At 45.7% G+C, this 17421-nt stretch overlaps 1 protein-coding gene and 1 non-coding gene across 2 annotated transcripts; both read left to right on the forward strand.

Moving 5' to 3' along the window:
- Window positions 1-447: 447 nt before the first annotated feature.
- Window positions 448-519, forward strand: TRNAC-GCA. The gene has a single exon. It is a non-coding gene; the product is annotated as a tRNA-Cys (tRNA).
- A 14088-nt stretch (window positions 520-14607) lies between these two features.
- On the forward strand, window positions 14608-17105 carry LOC102183049 (polyadenylate-binding protein 1-like 2). Its single transcript, XM_005702103.3, has one exon. It carries the CDS (start codon window positions 14985-14987, stop codon window positions 15585-15587), a length of 603 nt encoding a protein of 200 aa, XP_005702160.1. The 5' UTR covers window positions 14608-14984; the 3' UTR covers window positions 15588-17105.
- The last annotated feature ends 316 nt before the right edge of the window (window positions 17106-17421 follow it).

Consider the following 17421-nt stretch of genomic DNA (forward strand, 5'->3'; position numbering starts at 1 on the left):
ATTTAATAGTAGAAAATGTTCCAAATATGAGGCAAAACTATTAACTCATAGCTCCAAGAAGGTCTATGAATTCCAAGCAGAAAACAATAAAAGGCTCACTAAGGCTCACCATTACTTAATTCATTTTGAAAACAAAAATAAGCTGAAATACTTAAAAGCAGGCTGAGAATAAAAAGACATGTTACAGAAAGGAGAGCAAAGGCAAGAGTGACTTTTCTGCAAAAATTAAAAACAAAACATCTGAAACAATCAGGGCATTGTTGCATTAATTCCAGTTTGTTCCCTAGAGCAGATTTAATTAAACAGAATTAATTTAATCTACATGTGTTAACCTGTTCTCTGAATGTAGAAAGTTACAGAAAATTGTAACCTTTTTTACAAAATAAAAGAATATCTACTCAGGGAAATGTCAGTCTGTTTTTATAGATTTGTATGAACTTGAGAGCTTCCCTGGTGGCTCAGATGGTAAAGCATCTGCCTGCAATGCAGGAGACCCAGGTTCGATTCCTGGGTCGGGAAGATCCCCTGGAGAAGGAAATGGCAATCCACTCCAGCACTCTTGCCTGGAGAATCCCATAGACAGAGGGGCCTGATAGGTTCCAGTCCACGGGGTCGCAGAGTCGGACATGACTGAGTGACTTCACTCTTTCACTATGAACTTGAGAAAAGTGTAAATAAAATCAAAGAGATAATTTTGTTCTCTGTAACCTGTGATGTCTGGGATTGATGGAGGTTTTGAAAGTAGGTGATTGTAAACCATTATTCATACATTTGTGAGCTGTTGCACCTGTCTTAACAGCACGGATTAATTTGGCAATAGTTATAGATTCTGGTAAACTGAAAGAGAGACACATGTTGTAGAATAACATATTGGTCACCGGGACCAATCCTGGAATAAGACTGCCTTTCTTTGAATCAATTCTAGGCTCTGCCACTTACACTATATGAAACCTTGCCTGATATTTAAGTCCTTGTTACGAAACTTTTCCTAGGTGTAAAACAGAGGTTATAAAAACAGCCATTTTATAAACTATCACAAGATTAAATGGCTTAATGATCAATTGCCCGGCAACCATTTCAGTGTGTGTGTGTGTGTGTGTGTGTGTGTGTGTGTGTGTGAGAGAGAGAGACAGAGAGAGAGAGAGAGACAGAGAGAGAGAGACAGAGAGAGACAGAGAGAGAGAGAGAGAGAGTTTGATGCATAGATCAAACACAAGTCAAATTCAAATGTGACAGAACTTTCAGAAATTAGTGGTATAAAGACAAAAAGAGCATTTGGACTTGACACCAGGATTAATCTCCTTCTCTGGTCTAGCCTACGCTCAGTGAAGAACTGTGGACCTATGATCAAAATTATTAGAGATTCATTAAAAGGTAAAAGACTTGTATTGCTTTTCAAAGCAGAGCATGTTTTTTTAGGTTTCCAAAAGTTGATGTAAATAATTATAAATCTGGCTAGAGTGGGATGTAGAAATGAGGAAGAGAGGTTGAAGGAAGGGAAGGATAGACGTGGTAATAAGAAAAAGAAAAGCCAAAGTGGCTGAGAAGAAACTGAGGGTTAAGTACATTATTTGAAGCTACTAGAGTCTCCAGCTGAGGAACTAAAAATCTAAAGAAAGTATAAAATCCAAAAGAAAGAAAGCAAGGGCACATTGAAGACACTTGTGAACGAGTTAAATTCTCTTCTGTAAGAAGAACGTGGTCACTTGGTGATGTCTGTAGCTGATGAATTATTGAAATCTCAGACTGAGCACTTTATTTGCATATAACACAGCAACTGCCAAAGCAGTGCAAGCAGGGACTGTTAAAGTGAGCTACCGGGAGAAGCACAACTGGGGAGTGGGAAGTGATGGAGTTGCAGACCTTCGCTTTTTATCACAAGCTCCTTTGTACTTTCTGATCATCACTACTTTATTTACCCATGTGCATGACTTCCTTTCAGTAAGAGCAATTTTTATTTTTAAGCATGGTTTCTAAAAGACGATGTGTCTGGGAGGAGATTCCAAAGCTAATTGGCATGACTTTATCAAGGCTTTACCATACGAAAGGAGACTTTATCTTGCATATATTATGCACAGTGAAAACTTAACTTGCTCAGCAACTCATGGTAATGAAGATCGGCCATTCACATGCCAATAACCCATGACTGTGTCTTAGCACAATGTTGGTAATAAGGTTCAAGAGACACATCCTGAAGACATCAAAATGCATTCAGCACCCTACAGGAAGGAAGCTGAAGGAACATATTGCCTTATAGTAATTTATCTATGAAATGGTCCCCAAAAGGGTGCTCAAAGGGCTCAGTAGCAGTTGAAAGAAAATTCAGCTCCTGACTCAACACCCCATTCTATGAGATAGCATTATCAAATCTACTGGGTGGTTTTCTTGAGTACAGAAAATGGCATTCTTTCATGTGTTGACTTGCAAAGTCCTTGGACCTCAAGGAAAATAAATACATGGATCATAAAAAGGTCCTAAGTTCAGGGAATGAAGGAAAACCTGAATGAGAGTGTAAGTTAGGTGAGTTCAGGCCAGAGAATCAGGCAATTGCCTGGAGTAAAGTCCAGCCACAACCTGGGATGTAACCCAGAGGATCAGGTTCCTGGCTAGGGAGAAAGTGCCAAGCTTCTTTGGGCACCAGAAAGGAGAGACACTGGGCCTTCAAAAACCAGCCGAACAAGGATCTCCTCAGGACACAGGGAACTGACATTAATAAGGAGTCCCTTGTGTTGGGCATTGAATGCATGCCAAGCACCCTGAAAAACATTTTCCAAACATTATCATGTCTTTTCTCCCTTACAAATATCCATCCTTTTGTACAGATGAGGACTCCAAAGCTAAAGAAACAAACAAAAAAGGGAAAGCAAGTTGGCCAAGGTAAGCACAGCTCGTAAGGCATGGACTGGGAGTGTACCTACAGGTATACTGTTTATAGGATCATGCCTGCAAACTGCCTAAGATCATGACAAAGAAGGGCATGAAAGTTTTAAGCATACACTGGAAGGAGAATTGGTTCCCAGAGAGAAAAGTATCTGAAATTCTATGTAAAAACCATCAGTCAGCTCTTCATTGTTTGTTCCTAAGTAGACTTGGGCAAAACAGCCTGTTATTAAAAAACATTCCCAAGAACCTTAATTAGGGTTTCTGAAATTCAAACTCAAAGCACACACTGAGGCTGAGAGTGGTCATGTGTTTTGCTCTGGAACTCTGTCTACAAGAGAGTCCATTTGACTCCAAGGATCACGTTCTTTGAAGAATTTAGGACCAGGAATTCAGGAACATACAAGGACTGCTAGGAGTATAGGATTCTTCATTTCTCATGACCATCCTGAGCCCAAATATCACCAATCATGTTCCCTTTTGTGGACCCTGTCTGTTTCTGAGACACAAATCGCAAAGGGTCAGAGAAATTCTCAACCTCATGAAAGGAGTAAGGGGAAAGAGACAGAGAGAGAAAAAGAAATTAGAGGAGAAACTGAGGATTTGCCTATTTCCTGCCTTCATTCACACCCAGAAGTGACGTAGGTATATGCCCTATGAAGGGTGGCAAGGAGAATGGGGTTTGGTGGGGGAAGGGGGTCTCCAAAGCCATATTTTGTATTTTGATTACCCTTAAAATCTAAACATCCAAAAGAAAAAATAGGACAAATGTCTTATCTTTTGTATTTGCTTGAAAACCTGTTAGTGATTTTAAAAGGCTGGAGAAAGACAGCTTGGGGTAGGTGGAAGCCCTCGTGAAGGATGGGGGCTTAGAATAGTGGAGTAGTCAGTATTCTAAGAAGGCCCACAACGACCAGGAGAGAGAAAGGTGAGTGAGAATGGGGAGGTTGGCAAGGACCAGGTCATGCAGCTCATTATGTTTGAGTCATGTTGAGGAGTTTGCATTTTAGTCCCAGTAACACAGGAAACACTTCTGGGGTTTTGTTCAGTTCAGTTCAGTCACTCAGTCGTGTCTGACTCTTTGCAATCCCATGGAGCACAGCATGCCGGGCCTCCCTGTCCATCACCAACTTCCAGAGTCTACTCAAACTCATGTGCATTGAGTCGGTGATGCCATCCAACCATCTCATCATCAGTCATCAACTTCTCCTCCTGCAGTCAGTCTTTCCCAGCACCAGGGTCTTTTCCAATGAGTCAGCTCCTCGCATCAGGTGGCCAAAGTATTGGAGTTTCAGCTTCAACATCAGTCCTTCCAATGAGCACTCAGGACTGATCACCTTTAGGATGGACAGGTTGTATCTCCTTGCAGTCCAAGACTCTCAAGAGTCTTCTTCAACACCACAGTTAAAAGCATCAATTCTTCTGCACTCAGCTTTCTTTATAGTCGAACTCTGACATCCATACATGACTGCTGGAAAAGCCATAGCCTTGATAGATGGAACTCTGTTGACAAAATAATGTCTCTGCTTTTTAATATGCTGTAGGTCGGTCAGAACTTTTCTTCCAAGGAGTAAGCGTCTTTTAATTTCATGGCTGCAGTCACCATCTGCACTGATGTTGAAGCCCAGAAAAATAAAGTCAGCCACTGTTTCCCCTGATTCCCCATCTATTTGCCATGAAGTGATGGCATCGTATGCCATGATCTTAGTTGAGCTCTAAGCCAACCTTTTCACTCTCCTCTTTCACTTTCATCAAGAGACCCTTTAGTTCTTCTTCACTTTCTGACATAAGTGTGATGTCATCTGCTTATCTGAGGTTATTGATATTTCTCCTGGCAATCTTGATCCAGCTTGTGCTTCTTCCAGCCCAGCGTTTCTCATGATGTACTCTGCATAGAAGTTAAATAAGCATGGCGACAATAAACAGCCTTGATGTACTCCTTTTCCTATTTGGAAACAGTCTGTTGCTCCATGTCCAGTTCTAACTGCGTTGCTTCCTGAGCTGCATACAGATTTCTCAACAGGCAGGTCAGAGGGTCTTGTATTCTCATCTCTTTCAGAATTTTCCAGTTTATTGTGATCCACACAGTCAAAGGCTTTGGCATAGTCAATAAAGCAGAAATAGATGTTTTTCTGGAACTCTCTTGCTTTTTCGATCATCCGGTGGATGTTGGCAATTTCATTTCTGGTTCCTATGCCTTTTCTAAAACCCTCTTGTACATCTGAAAGTTCACGGTTCACATATTGCTGAAGTTTGGCTTGGAGCATTTTGAGCATTACCTTATTAGCGTGTGAGATGAGTGCAATTGTGCAGTAGTTTGAGGATTCTTTGGCATTGCCTTTCTTTGGGATTGGAATGAAAACTGACCTTTTCCAGTCCTGTGGCCACTGCTGAGTTTTTCAAATTTGCTGGCAAATCGAATGCAGCAGTTTCACAGCATCATCTTTTAGCATTTGTTATAGCTCAACTGGAATTCCATCACCTCCACTAGCATTGTTCGTAGTGATGCTTACTAAGGCCCACTTGAATTCACATTCGAGGATGTCTGGCTCCAGGTGACTGATCATACCATCATGATTATCAGGGTCATGAAGAATTCCTTTGTACAGTTTTTCAGTGTGCAGAAAGCGAAGAAGAACTAAACAGCCTCTTGATCAAAGTGAAAGGAGAGTGAAAAAGTTGGCTTAAAGCTCAACATTTAGAAAACTAAGATCATGGCATCTGGGCTCATCACTTCATGGCAAATAGATGGGGAAACTTTGGAAACAGTGGCTGACTTTATTTTGGGGGGCTCCAAAATCACTGCAGATGGCGATTGCAGCCATGAAATTAAAAGACGCTTACTCCTTGGAAGGAAAGTTATGACCAACTTAGACAGCATATTAAAAAGCAGAGACATTACTTTGTCAACAAAGGTCTGTTTAGCTCAGGGTATGATTTTTCCAGTAGTCATGTATGGATGTGAGAGTTGGAGTATAAAGAAAGTTGAGAGCTGAAGAATTGATGCTTTTGAACTGTGGTGTTGGAGAAAACTCTTGAGAGTCACTTGGACTGCAAGGAGATCCAACCCGTCCATACTAAAGGAAATCAGTGTTCATTGGAAGGACTGATGTTGAAGCTGAAACTCCAATATTTTGGCCACCTGATGTGAAGGGCTGACTCACTGGAAAAGACCCTGATGTTGGGAAAGATTGAAGGTGGGAGGAGAAGGGGACGACCGAGGATGAGAAGGTTGGATGGCATCACCAACTCAATGGGCATGAGTTTGGGTAAACTCCAGGAGTTGGTGATGGACGGGAGGCCTAGTGTGCTGTGGTTCATGCGGTCGCAAAGAGTCGGACACGACTGAGCGACTGAACTGAACTGAACTCTGGATTCTTGCCACCTCTTCTTAATATCTTGTGCTTCTGTTAGGTCCAGACCATTTCTGTCCTTTATTGAGCCCATCTTTGCATGAAATGTTCCCTTGGTATCTCTAATTTTCTTGAAAATATCTCTAGTCTTTCCCTAATCTATTATTTCCTCTATTTCTTTGCACTGATTATTGAGGAAGGCTTTCTTATCTCTCCTTGCTATTCTTTGGAACTCTGCATTCCGATGCTAATATCTTTCCTTTTCTCCTTTGCTTTTCACTTCTCTTCTCTTCACAACTATGTAAGGCCTCCCCAAACAGCCATTTTGCTTTTTTGCATTTCTTTTTCTTAGGGATGGTCTTGATCCCTGTCTCCTGCGCGATGTCACGAACCTCTGTCCATAGTCCATCAGGCACTCTGTCTATCAGATCTAGTCTTTTAAATCTATTTCTCCCTTTCACTGTATAATTGTAAAGGATTTGATTTAGGTCATACCTAAATGGTCAAGTGGTTGTCCCTACTTTCATCAATTTAAGTCTGAATTTGGCAATAAGGAGCTCATGATCTGTGCCACAGTCAGCTCCTGATCTTGTTTTGGCTGACTGTATAGAGCTTCTCCATCTTTGGCTGCAAAGAATAGAATCAATTTGATTGTGGTGTTTGCCATCTGGTGATGTCCATGTGTAGAATGTTCTCTTGTGTTGTTGGAAGAGGGTGTTTGCTATGACCAGTGCATTCTCTTGGCAAAATTCTATTAGCCTTTGCCCTGCTTCATTCTGTACTTCAAGGCCAAATTTGCCTGTCACTCCAGGTGTTTGTTGACTTCCTATTTTTGCATTCCAGTCCCCTATAATGAAAAGGACATCCTTTTTGGATGTTAGTTCTAAAAGGTCTTGTAGGTCTTCATAGACCCCTTCAACTTCAGCTTCTTCAGCTTTACTGGCCAGGGGATAGACTTGGATTACCATGATATTGAATGGCTTGCCTTGGAAATGAACAGAGATCATTCTGTCATTTTTGAGATTGCATCCAAGTACTGCATTTCGGACTCCTTTGTTGACTATGATGGCTACTCCATTCCTTCTAAGGGATTCTTGCCCACAGTAGTAGATATAATGGTCATCTGAGTTAAATTCACCCATTCCAGTCCATTTTAGTTCACTGATTCCTAAAATGCTGACATTCCCTCTTGCCTTCTCCTCTTTGACCACTTCCAGTTTGCCTTGATTCATGGACCTAACATTCCAGGTTCCTATGCAATATTGCTCTTCACAGCATTGGATCGTGCTTCTATCACCAGTCCCATCCACAACTGGGTGTTGCTTTTGCTTTGGCTCCATCTCTGCATTCTTTCTGGAGTTGTTTCTCCACTGATCTCCAGTAGCATATTGGGCACCTACCAACCTGGGGAGTTCATCTTTCAGTGTTCTACCTTTTTGCCTTTTCATACTGTTCATGGGGTTCTCAAGGCAAGAACAATGAAGTGGTTTGCCATTCCCTTCTCCAGTGGACCACATTTTGTTAGAACTCTCCACCATGACCCATCCATTTTGGGTGGCCCTACACAGCATGGCTTAGTTTCACTGAGTTAGACAAGGCTGTGGTCCATGTGACTAGATTAGTTAATTTTCTGTGATTGTGGTTTCAGTCTGTCTGCCTTCTGATGTCCTCTCTCCACGCCTACCATCTTACTGGGGTTTCTCTTACCTTGGACGTGGAGTATCTCTTCACGGCTGCTCCAGCAAAGGGCAGCTACTGCTCCTTACCGTGGAAGTGGGGTATCTCCTCAAAGCCACTGCCACTGACCTGGGACGTCAGGTATCTCCTTGCTGCTCCAGTGCCACGCAGCCCTGGGGTTTTGAGTGGGGGAGGCAAAAAGCACCATTTCTTTTTCAGAAAGATCAGTCTGGCTACTGGATGGAGAAGGAAGTTTGGTGGAAGTGGGGGACCAGTTAGGAGGCTTGGCAGGACCCCATGAGAGGCACAATGGAGGACTCCCAGCGAAGTTGGAGAGGTTCAAGTGGTATTTTGGTGGTAGAGGTGATAGGAATGGCTGAAGGATGGGATAATGACCAGAGGAAGATGTGGATGTGGGAGAGAAAAAAAATAAGGGTGCTCTCCATTTTTATTTCACTTCAATACCTGAGTGGATGGTGGTGTTATTCATCAAGAAGGGGAAGGCTTCTGTGGGAGAAGCCAAGTTAGGGAGAGCTGGGGACAGGAGATAAAAGAAACTCAGGTGTTCCATTTTTTCCATTTAAGGCTCCCTCTTGAGAAACCTATATGCAGGCCAGGAAGCAACAGTTAGAACTGGACATGGAACAAGAGACTGGTTCCAAATAGGAAAAGGAGTACGTCAAGGCTGCATAACGTCACCCTGCTTATTTCATTTATATGCAGAGTACTTCATGTGAAATGCTGTGCTGGAGAAGCACAATCTGGAATCAAGATTGCTGGGAGAAATATCAATAACCTCAGATATGCAAATGAAACTACCCTTGTGGCAGAAAGTGAAGAAGAACTAAAAAGCCTCTTGATGAAAATGAAAGAGGAGAGTGAAAAAGTTGGCTTAAAGCTCAACATTCAGAAAACTAAGATCATGGCATCTGGTCCTATCACTTCATGGGAAATAGATGGGGAAACAGTGGAATCAGTGTCAGACTTTATTTTGGGGGGCTGCAAAATCACTGCAGATGGTGATTGCAGCTATGAAATTAAAAGATGCTTACTCCTTGGAAGGAAAGTTATGACCCACCTAGATAGCATATTCAAAAGCAGAGACATTACTTTGTCCGTCTAGTCAAGGCTATGGTTTTTCCAGTGTTCATGTATGGATGTGAGAGTTGGACTGTGAAGAAAGCTAAGCACTGAAGAATTGATGTTTTTGAACTGTGGTGTCGGTGAAGACTCTTGAGAGTCCCTTGGACTGCAAGGAGATCCAACCAGTCCATTCTAAAGGAGATCAGACCCGGGTGTTCTTTGGAAGGACTGATGTTGAAGCTGAAACTCCAATACTTTGGCCACCTCATGCAAAGAGTTGACTCACTGGAAAAGACTCTGATGCTGGGAGGGATTAGGGGCAGGACAAGAAGGGGACGACAGAGGATGAGATGGCTGGATGGCATCACTGACTCAATGGCAATCAGTTTGAGTGAACTCCAGGAGTTGGTGATGGACAGGGAAGCCTGGCATGCTGCGATTCATGGGGTCACAAAGTGTCGGACACGACTGAGCGATTGAACTGAACTGAAGTAAACTGAACTGAAGGATGAAATGCCTATGAGATATCCAGGTGGAGATTCAAATGAGCATACAAATAAGTGTGAGATCACTACCTCTTATCTTCTCTCCGATGCCCCAACCCCCAACACACAAATGGGACTATATACTGTCCCCTCTCTGCAGTTTGCTTTCTTCCATATTTTGAAGGTGCCCCTAAATCAGATCCTATAGACATAACTCATGCTTGTTAATGATTGCATAAGAATCCATAGAATGGCTATACTGCAATGTTTTCAGTCATTCCCCAATTGATGAGTGCGTTTTCTGTATCCTAGTTTGCCCCAACTTGCAGTGAACAGGAAGAGAAGTTCAAACCTTAGCAACCAAAGTTCTTATTGTCCCGCTTTAAACCAACTCCCATTCATATACAGCCTGGAACACTGAAAGCAGGACCTGACTAAGGACATTGAGGCTGGATCATGCACGGCCTTGGAGAGAAATCAGGTTTAGGCCCAGCCCATTTACTGTCCAGTTCTTCTCAGTCTATTCTGCAGGCTTGTCATCCTCAACCCAACTTCCACATATTGGCGTCTCTCAGTGAATAGCCATGCACATTCCTCTCCTAACAGTACCCTCTTGAGGTGATTCTTCCCAGTCTTGTGGCTTTAAACACTATTTATGTCCTGTTGTCTTGATAATTCTGCTTTTGCAGTCTACATGGAGAGTGTACTTTTCCAAACCTCAGACACTTAACAAGTGCAAATAGGAACTCTTGACACACATGCCCAGCTGCCTTTCTTCCTTCTCCAAACCTATCACATCCACTCCCTGTATTCTCTGCGACTATACATAACACCTTCATTACCAAGACTTGCAAGAAAATACTCTCATAGTAATCATTCATGTCTTAAGTTTGTTCACCAACTGCCTTCAATCCACCAGCAAGTGATGTCTGTTCTCCTTCCAAAGTATCATGAGAACCCATGCACTATTCTCTAAATTCATGCTGCCTTTCTGGGCCAAGCCACCGCCATCTCCCAAGTGGGCTACTGCAAGAAGGTTCAAATCAGTCTCCCTGCTTTGCTTTGTGCCCTGCCCACTTATGGTATTTTCCACAGAGAGCAGTCAGAGAGAAATTACTGAATTAGATCATGGCACTCCCTTGATTCAGTTCTTGCTCAGGCTCCCCAGGGCTCTTTGAGTGAAAACGAAACTCCATCATGGCTCCTTCCCACCACTGCAGTGTCCTCTGGTCCCCCCATCCCCTCTCTCACTGGGCTCCAGCCACACTGGCATCCTTTCTGCCCCTCCAGTGCCCCTCTTTTCTGCTACAAGGCCAGAGGAATTGCAGTTCTCCCTGCTGGGCAGGCTTTCCCCCTGTTTCCCAGCAGAACTGACCACATGTCACTGTCCTCAGAAAGGCCATCCCTGACCTCTGCCACTTCTCTTGGGTTCTAGGTGATATGTACCAAATCATTTCATTTATTTCCCTGAGGGCATTTGTAGCAACCTTTAAGTGCTTTTATATTTTCTGCCATGTTTATATTTCCCACTAGAAAATAAGTTCCTTGGATGCAGGGGCTCTCTGTCTAGAAGAATTGCTGGTACAGAGTAGCCCTCCATAAATACTTACTGAAGGGACCTCTCCCTCCCTCTACCGACACTCCACAGGGCCCTTCACTTTTGCCTCAGTTACAGCAGCCAGTAGTCAGAACACTTTTGATTGCAGATGTGACCAGGAACTGAAAAGAAGGAGAAGGGGATGTCATAGAAGTCTCTGTGAGAAAGGATTTGGAGAGTATTCCCCAGCTGCTCTCCTCGTCACTGGAGTAGCCCAGTTCCTGCTGCTGGAGGGTCAAGGGCCTAGCAATCGTCTTCTGACAAGTTTGTGGGTTCAGTGACCAAGCGTGACTTTACTTCACCTCTTTCTCCTATTGTTTCGATTTCTGTTGGCTCTGTGGGCTGGAAGTCAAAGTCAGAGAAAGAGAACTTGTTGAGTTCTGGTCCTTGAATTGGTCCCCCTTGTCCCTTCTGCCTCCAAACAATGGGCTGAGAAGTTCTTGTCATCTCCTGACCCCCTACCCACCAGCAATCGTGGCTTCCTCCTTGGCCTCTGCCTCCTTGGGTCCCTCTTGGCGGCCACCTGGAATGGCGAGGCACAGCTCATCTGCTTCCTGCCTATAAGCAATCTAAGATTCTCAGGAGGTGGCTCCTAAGAGTGGTGACAGTGACCACCTTGGTCAAGGCACCAGCTGCACAGCAGGCTCTTCCTAACTCTATGTCCCTGCCCTTTGCTGGCACTAGCCCTGTCTAGGGGTAGAGGGCTAGACTTTGCATGCTGGCGAGGTACATGTCTGCTCAGTCTTCTTGGGATGCTTTCCAGGCAGCGATGAGAAAGTTCTCACTGCTTCACATCCCATGGTGACCCAGTCAGTTCTGAAGGTGCAGGGTTGTTCAGGTCAAGGCTATGCTGCCACCACAGAAAACAGCTTTATATACCCATGGAAGGTGGATGGACTGGAGTGAGGGGGAGGAGAGAATATATGCTGGGCAGATGAAACTCCATGGCCACCTCAGTCCAATCACATAGCGCATCTAGCCCTCTGCTGGCATTTCTCTTATTTGTATGGGCAGCCCAAGCTTTAGTGGAGTGAGACATGCTAAGGAAAGGCTCTATGGTTTGATCAATTTTCATATTTGACCCCGAAGTCCACAGTTCAATGCCTGGCTCATGGTAACTGTGAAACCCCTATTTATGAAGGTGAAGGGGGAAAGGAGGGAAGAGTTGTTCTTGGAACTGGTCACATCTGACTGTCTTTTTAAAAATTCTATCAGCTCTGTCTCAGTGCCGACTGTGTGTGTGTGTGTGTGTGTGTGTGTGTTCATGTGTGCGTACATTTATATGTATATTGACGGGTTCCCCCCCCAAGTTTTATTGAGATATAATTGACATATAACACTATGAGTGTAAAGTGTACAACAAAATGACTTGAAACATGTACATGTCACTAAAATGATTACCACAAGAAGTTTACTAAACATCCATCACCTCAGTTACACTTTGTTTTCTCCTTTTAATGAGAACTTTTAACATCTACTCTTAGCTACTTTCTGTGTTGATATTTAGTTTGTATTAAAGATCTGATCATACCAAGTCCCTCTGTGAATGTGCTGAGTGGGCCCCATGAGCTTGGGTATAGAGTTCAAGCATCTTAGCTTTCTTTTCAGGGCCCCCACACCTTCCAACCCCATCTTCTACCATATACTCTTGGAGATCATGAGCTCTGTCCACATCAGATGATTAGGCATGACGAGAAGTGACTATGCATGTGCTAGCATGCTACAGGGCCTTGGACACAGACTAATCCCTCTGTCTGTGGGAATGGAATGCCTTCCATTCTGCCTCAACATGCTGGACTGCTACTCATCTTTCAGAGGTCACCTTGGAGGTTTAGTCTTCTGTGCAGTTTTGCTTGATTCCCACCAGAAAAGGTTATTGGGTGGGTCCTCCTACTGGAAGAAGTAGGACTCTAGCCTCTGTTGCACTCTACTCTAATGGTTGCTTGCTTGCCTATCCTCTCAGCATTTGGCCTTGTGTTTCCTCTCTGCTCCAATACACACTGCTCACCTTTCCTCACCTTGCCCCACACCTCCAACACATCAACATTCACTACTCAAGTATCACACTGCCTGTCTCTAAGTCCCCAGTGCCAAGTGGTGGGTAAGGCTCCCCTAAATATTAACTGGTGAACTGGAAAGAGACACCCCATCCTAGAGAGATTTCCGGTTTTGTTTTTATTTTGAACATGGATGTGCCCTTTGTGGTTCACACTGGGAATGTCAGCAAGTCAAGGGCAGAGACAAGAAGAAACAAATGCCTGGCTCTGGACCAGGTCCTGTTTCCGGCTCTTGATTTGACTTTCCTCACTTATCATGGAGGATGGCACTAAGAACAGATTGCTCTTGATTTCTCCCCTGCTTCCAGGCTGCATGAATTGAGGCTGAGTGGGTGGGAGGAGTTGGGGGCTGAGGAACCCCCAGGTCCTTAGGTCTCCCATAATCTGGAGCAGGGACAGGGTTTCCAGCCCACACTGTCTGCTCCCAAGGTCAATCTCAAAACCGGTCCATCTCCTCTGGCTTCAGACTCCTGTATATCTCTAGGCTCCATACATATTTGTGGCATGGCATTATGAATAAATGAGTACGTGTTCTTGTGTTCTTTATTTCTTCCGCAAGTGTTGTAGAGGAAGGAATGAGCTGGAAAAGGCGGAAGAATCTGATAAAAAAAATGGGTCAGCGGGCTGCAGGGCTGGAGGGGGAGAGTGTCCCATTAGCCCCAGCTCCAATTCAGAGTAGGAGTTGTTGCCTTGGTGGTGGTAATGTTTGGGAGTGTGTGTGCGTTGAGGTGGGGAAGACCCAACCCCTTAACTCGAGAAAACCATTTTTGCTTCGCTTTGTTTAGGCCAGGCAAATGTTTTCTCAATGCCGCCCACCTTCTCTTGCAAGGTGCTTGATTTAATCATTTAAATGTTCTATGGGGAGAGGAAGGATAAAACAAAACTCCCTAAATCTATGTCAGATTTCCTTGGTCCACATGGAACCCTTTCCCCATCTTCCTCTTCTTACACATCCAGTTGATCGAGAGGCTGAGAACCCACACTTCTTCCCGCCAACACCAAGCTCCCGCCCCCTCCCACCGCCCGCTGCCCCGAAGCCCCGCAGCAGCCACAGGGGGAACCAAAGAGACAGAAGCCTTCCCAGCTGCCCGGACCACAGACGCCAACACCCCCCGCCCCCCACCACACGCTGCCCGCCGGCGCCCCGCACGCTAACCCACGACCGAGCGGCGGCGGCAGCAGCGGGCTGCGGGCTGCGGGCTGCGGGCTGCGGTGACTCGCACCGGCGCGCTCCTGGCAGCGCTAGCCATCCCAGGTGACTGGGACTCGCTGGATCGGCTGGCCCGGGGTCCTCCGCCCCAGCTTGCGCCCCCAGCCCGGGTTCCGGCGCCCACCTGCCCTCCAGCCCTCTCCAGCCTCTCACTCCCCCGCGCAGGCTCGCGGGAAGGGAGGTCGCGGCAGCGGCCCGGCAGCACCGGCGACCGTGGCGACAGCGGCGACAGTGGCGGCGGCGGTGGCGGCTGCGGCGGCGGCGGAGGCTGCGGCGGCGACCGTGGCAGAGGCGGTGGCAGAGGCCTCCGTGGCGGAGGCGGAAGCAGAGGTGGAGGCCGAGGCCTCAGTAGAGGAGGCAGTGGCGGAGGCCACCCTGGGGGAGGCGGTGGCAGCCCTGGCGGAGGAGGAGGCGGAGGCTGCACTGGCGGCGGCGGCCGTGGCGGTGGTGGAGGCCAGCGAGGCCGAAGCCGCCGCCGCCGTAGCGGAGGCTGCGGCGCCCGCCCTGGGGGAGGCGGATGCGGATGCCGCTGCGGAGGTGGAGGCAGCGGTAGCGGCCGCGGCGGCGGCGGCGGCGGCTGCTGCCGCCGCGGATGCAGATGCGGAAAGCGGCGGGGGCTCCGAGGGGAACCCGGACTTTCCTATGGCCTCGCTGTACGTGGGCGACCTGCACCCTGAGGTGACGGAGGCAATGCTGTACGAGAAGTTCAGCCCGGCTGGGCCCATCCTCTCCATCCGCATTTGCAGGGACAAGATCACCCGCCGCTCGTTGGGCTATGCGTATGTCAACTACCAGCAACCGGTGGACGCCAAGCGGGCCCTGGAGACCCTGAACTTTGATGTCATCAAGGGCAGGCCGGTGCGCATCATGTGGTCCCAGCGGGACCCCTCGCTCCGCAAGAGCGGAGTGGGCAACGTCTTCATCAAGAACCTGGGCAAGACCATCGACAACAAGGCTCTGTACAACATCTTCTCTGCGTTCGGTAACATCCTGTCCTGCAAAGTGGCCTGCGACGAAAAGGGGCCCAAGGGCTATGGGTTCGTGCACTTCCAGAAGCAGGAGTCCGCCGAGCGGGCCATAGATGCGATGAATGGCATGTTCCTGAACTACCGCAAAATTTTCGTTGGGAGATTCAAGTCGCATAAAGAACGAGAGGCCGAAAGGGGAGCCTGGGCCAGGCAGTCCACCAGTGCTGACGTCAAGGATTTTGAGGAAGACACCGATGAGGAGGCCACCTTGCGATGAAAACATCCCAGGAGCGAGCCAGCCAGCAGAGCCAAACCTTGGCTCCCACCCGGTTTACAAACCCCCCACCCTTTTTCCCCCAACCCACCAGCAGTGTATTGTATTGGGAGTGCAGGTCTCTCTCTCACCCCTTCCTTCCTCCTTCCTTCCCTCCACCTGTGCCTTCCTGTTTGTCCCTCACTCTCTCTGTCTCTCTGTCTCTCTGTCTCTCTCTCTCTCTCTCTACTTCCCCCTTCCCTTTCCTCCCCTCCCGCCACACCCACGTTGGGTGTTGTGAATAACCTTGCTAATCTGTGCCACTTGATAGTTAAGGCTGCCTCTTCTCCTTGTGGTTTGGTTTAAAAAGCACTTTCTCTCTTTGTTTATTGCACAGGTGATGCAATGTCATGATAGAAACATCAGGAAGAAGGAAATCAGATGAGGGAAAACCAAGAGAGTAATTGCTCCCCATGACCCTACTACCCGGAGACAACCACTTTTACCATTTTGGTGTGCTGTTTTTCAGGCTCTCTTCTCTCCTTCTCTCTCTCTCACCCTTCTCCTCCACCCCACCTTCCCTTTTAACACTGTTATAGAATGGTTCATGTATGTGGTGTTTCTTAACCTGCTTTTTCAAAAACTAAAACCAAACAAACGTCAACCCATTGAACTTTCCATGATATTCACAGGCTTGAGAAAGGTCATCTTCTGTGCCTGCAGAGTGTATCTACGGACCCTAACATTTCTATAATCATTGCCGCATTGTTGGACATTCAGGTGGTGCCTAGTTCTTTCCCTGTGTTTAAACCTAGCACTGTGTATACTCTGATGAGTGAATTTCTTCCTTGTCAAGCCAAATCTTTGCTAGCGTACAGGATGTTCTTAATTGTGGACTTGCAGAATCCACATGTGGACATTTTAAAGAGTGTTCCTTTGTGTTGCCCAATGGCCCCTTCATAAGCATTGTACCAAGTTATTCATGCCAGCCACCTCAACTAGTAAAAACAGTATGCCCATTTCCCTTGCATAGTCTCCTGGTCACTGTAATTGGTGTGTGTGTGTGTGTGTGTGTGTGTGTGTGTGTGTGTGTGTGTGTGTGTGCGCGCGCATGCATGTGCCTGTGTCTTGGCCCACTTGATGATTGTTATGCTGAATTTAAATACTGTTTATCACCTCCTTTCCCTGAGCCCACTTTCTGCTCTTTTCCTCATTCTCAGAAGAATAATCCAGCTTCATTGTAGGGAAAAAAAAAATCACACAGCAGACACGTCAACAGAAGAAAATTAATTTCATAAGTAATCAGTCCCAATAACCTCCCTGAATCATTTTCTTCTGCATCTATCTAATAGCTGCTGTGAAGTACATGAAACATATTAGGCTGTATCTCTCTAGTATTTTTCTGATTCATTTGTCATGTATGTATATCATAATGTACATATTGTTTTTATACTTGCTTTTTGACACCTAAATATGTGTGTGTATGTTTATACACACAATACTCTTTAACTTCATTTCATTAAAGATAATTTTAAAATATTATTTCTGGTTGTTAATATTTTATTGAATTAATAAGTAGATACATATATAATAGTTTACTGCCCTTTCTCCTTTGGTCAGAAAAATTATTCAGCTTCATTGAAGGAAAAAAATTATGAAGCGTACAGGTTATCCATGTCTATCTCTGCATTCATGTTTATACATGTTTTAACTGTTTCCTCATTGTTGCACTTCTAGGTTGTTGCTCATTTTTCCTCATACAAAGCTATCAAGTGAATTATAGTACACACATCTTGCTCACTTTCCAGATCATTTCCTAAACAAATATTGCAGAGAGAAAAATTTAAGTATCAAACTA

This window comes from Capra hircus, unplaced genomic scaffold (genome assembly GCF_001704415.2).
Source record: "Capra hircus breed San Clemente unplaced genomic scaffold, ASM170441v1, whole genome shotgun sequence".
Taxonomy (NCBI): Eukaryota; Metazoa; Chordata; class Mammalia; order Artiodactyla; family Bovidae; genus Capra; species Capra hircus.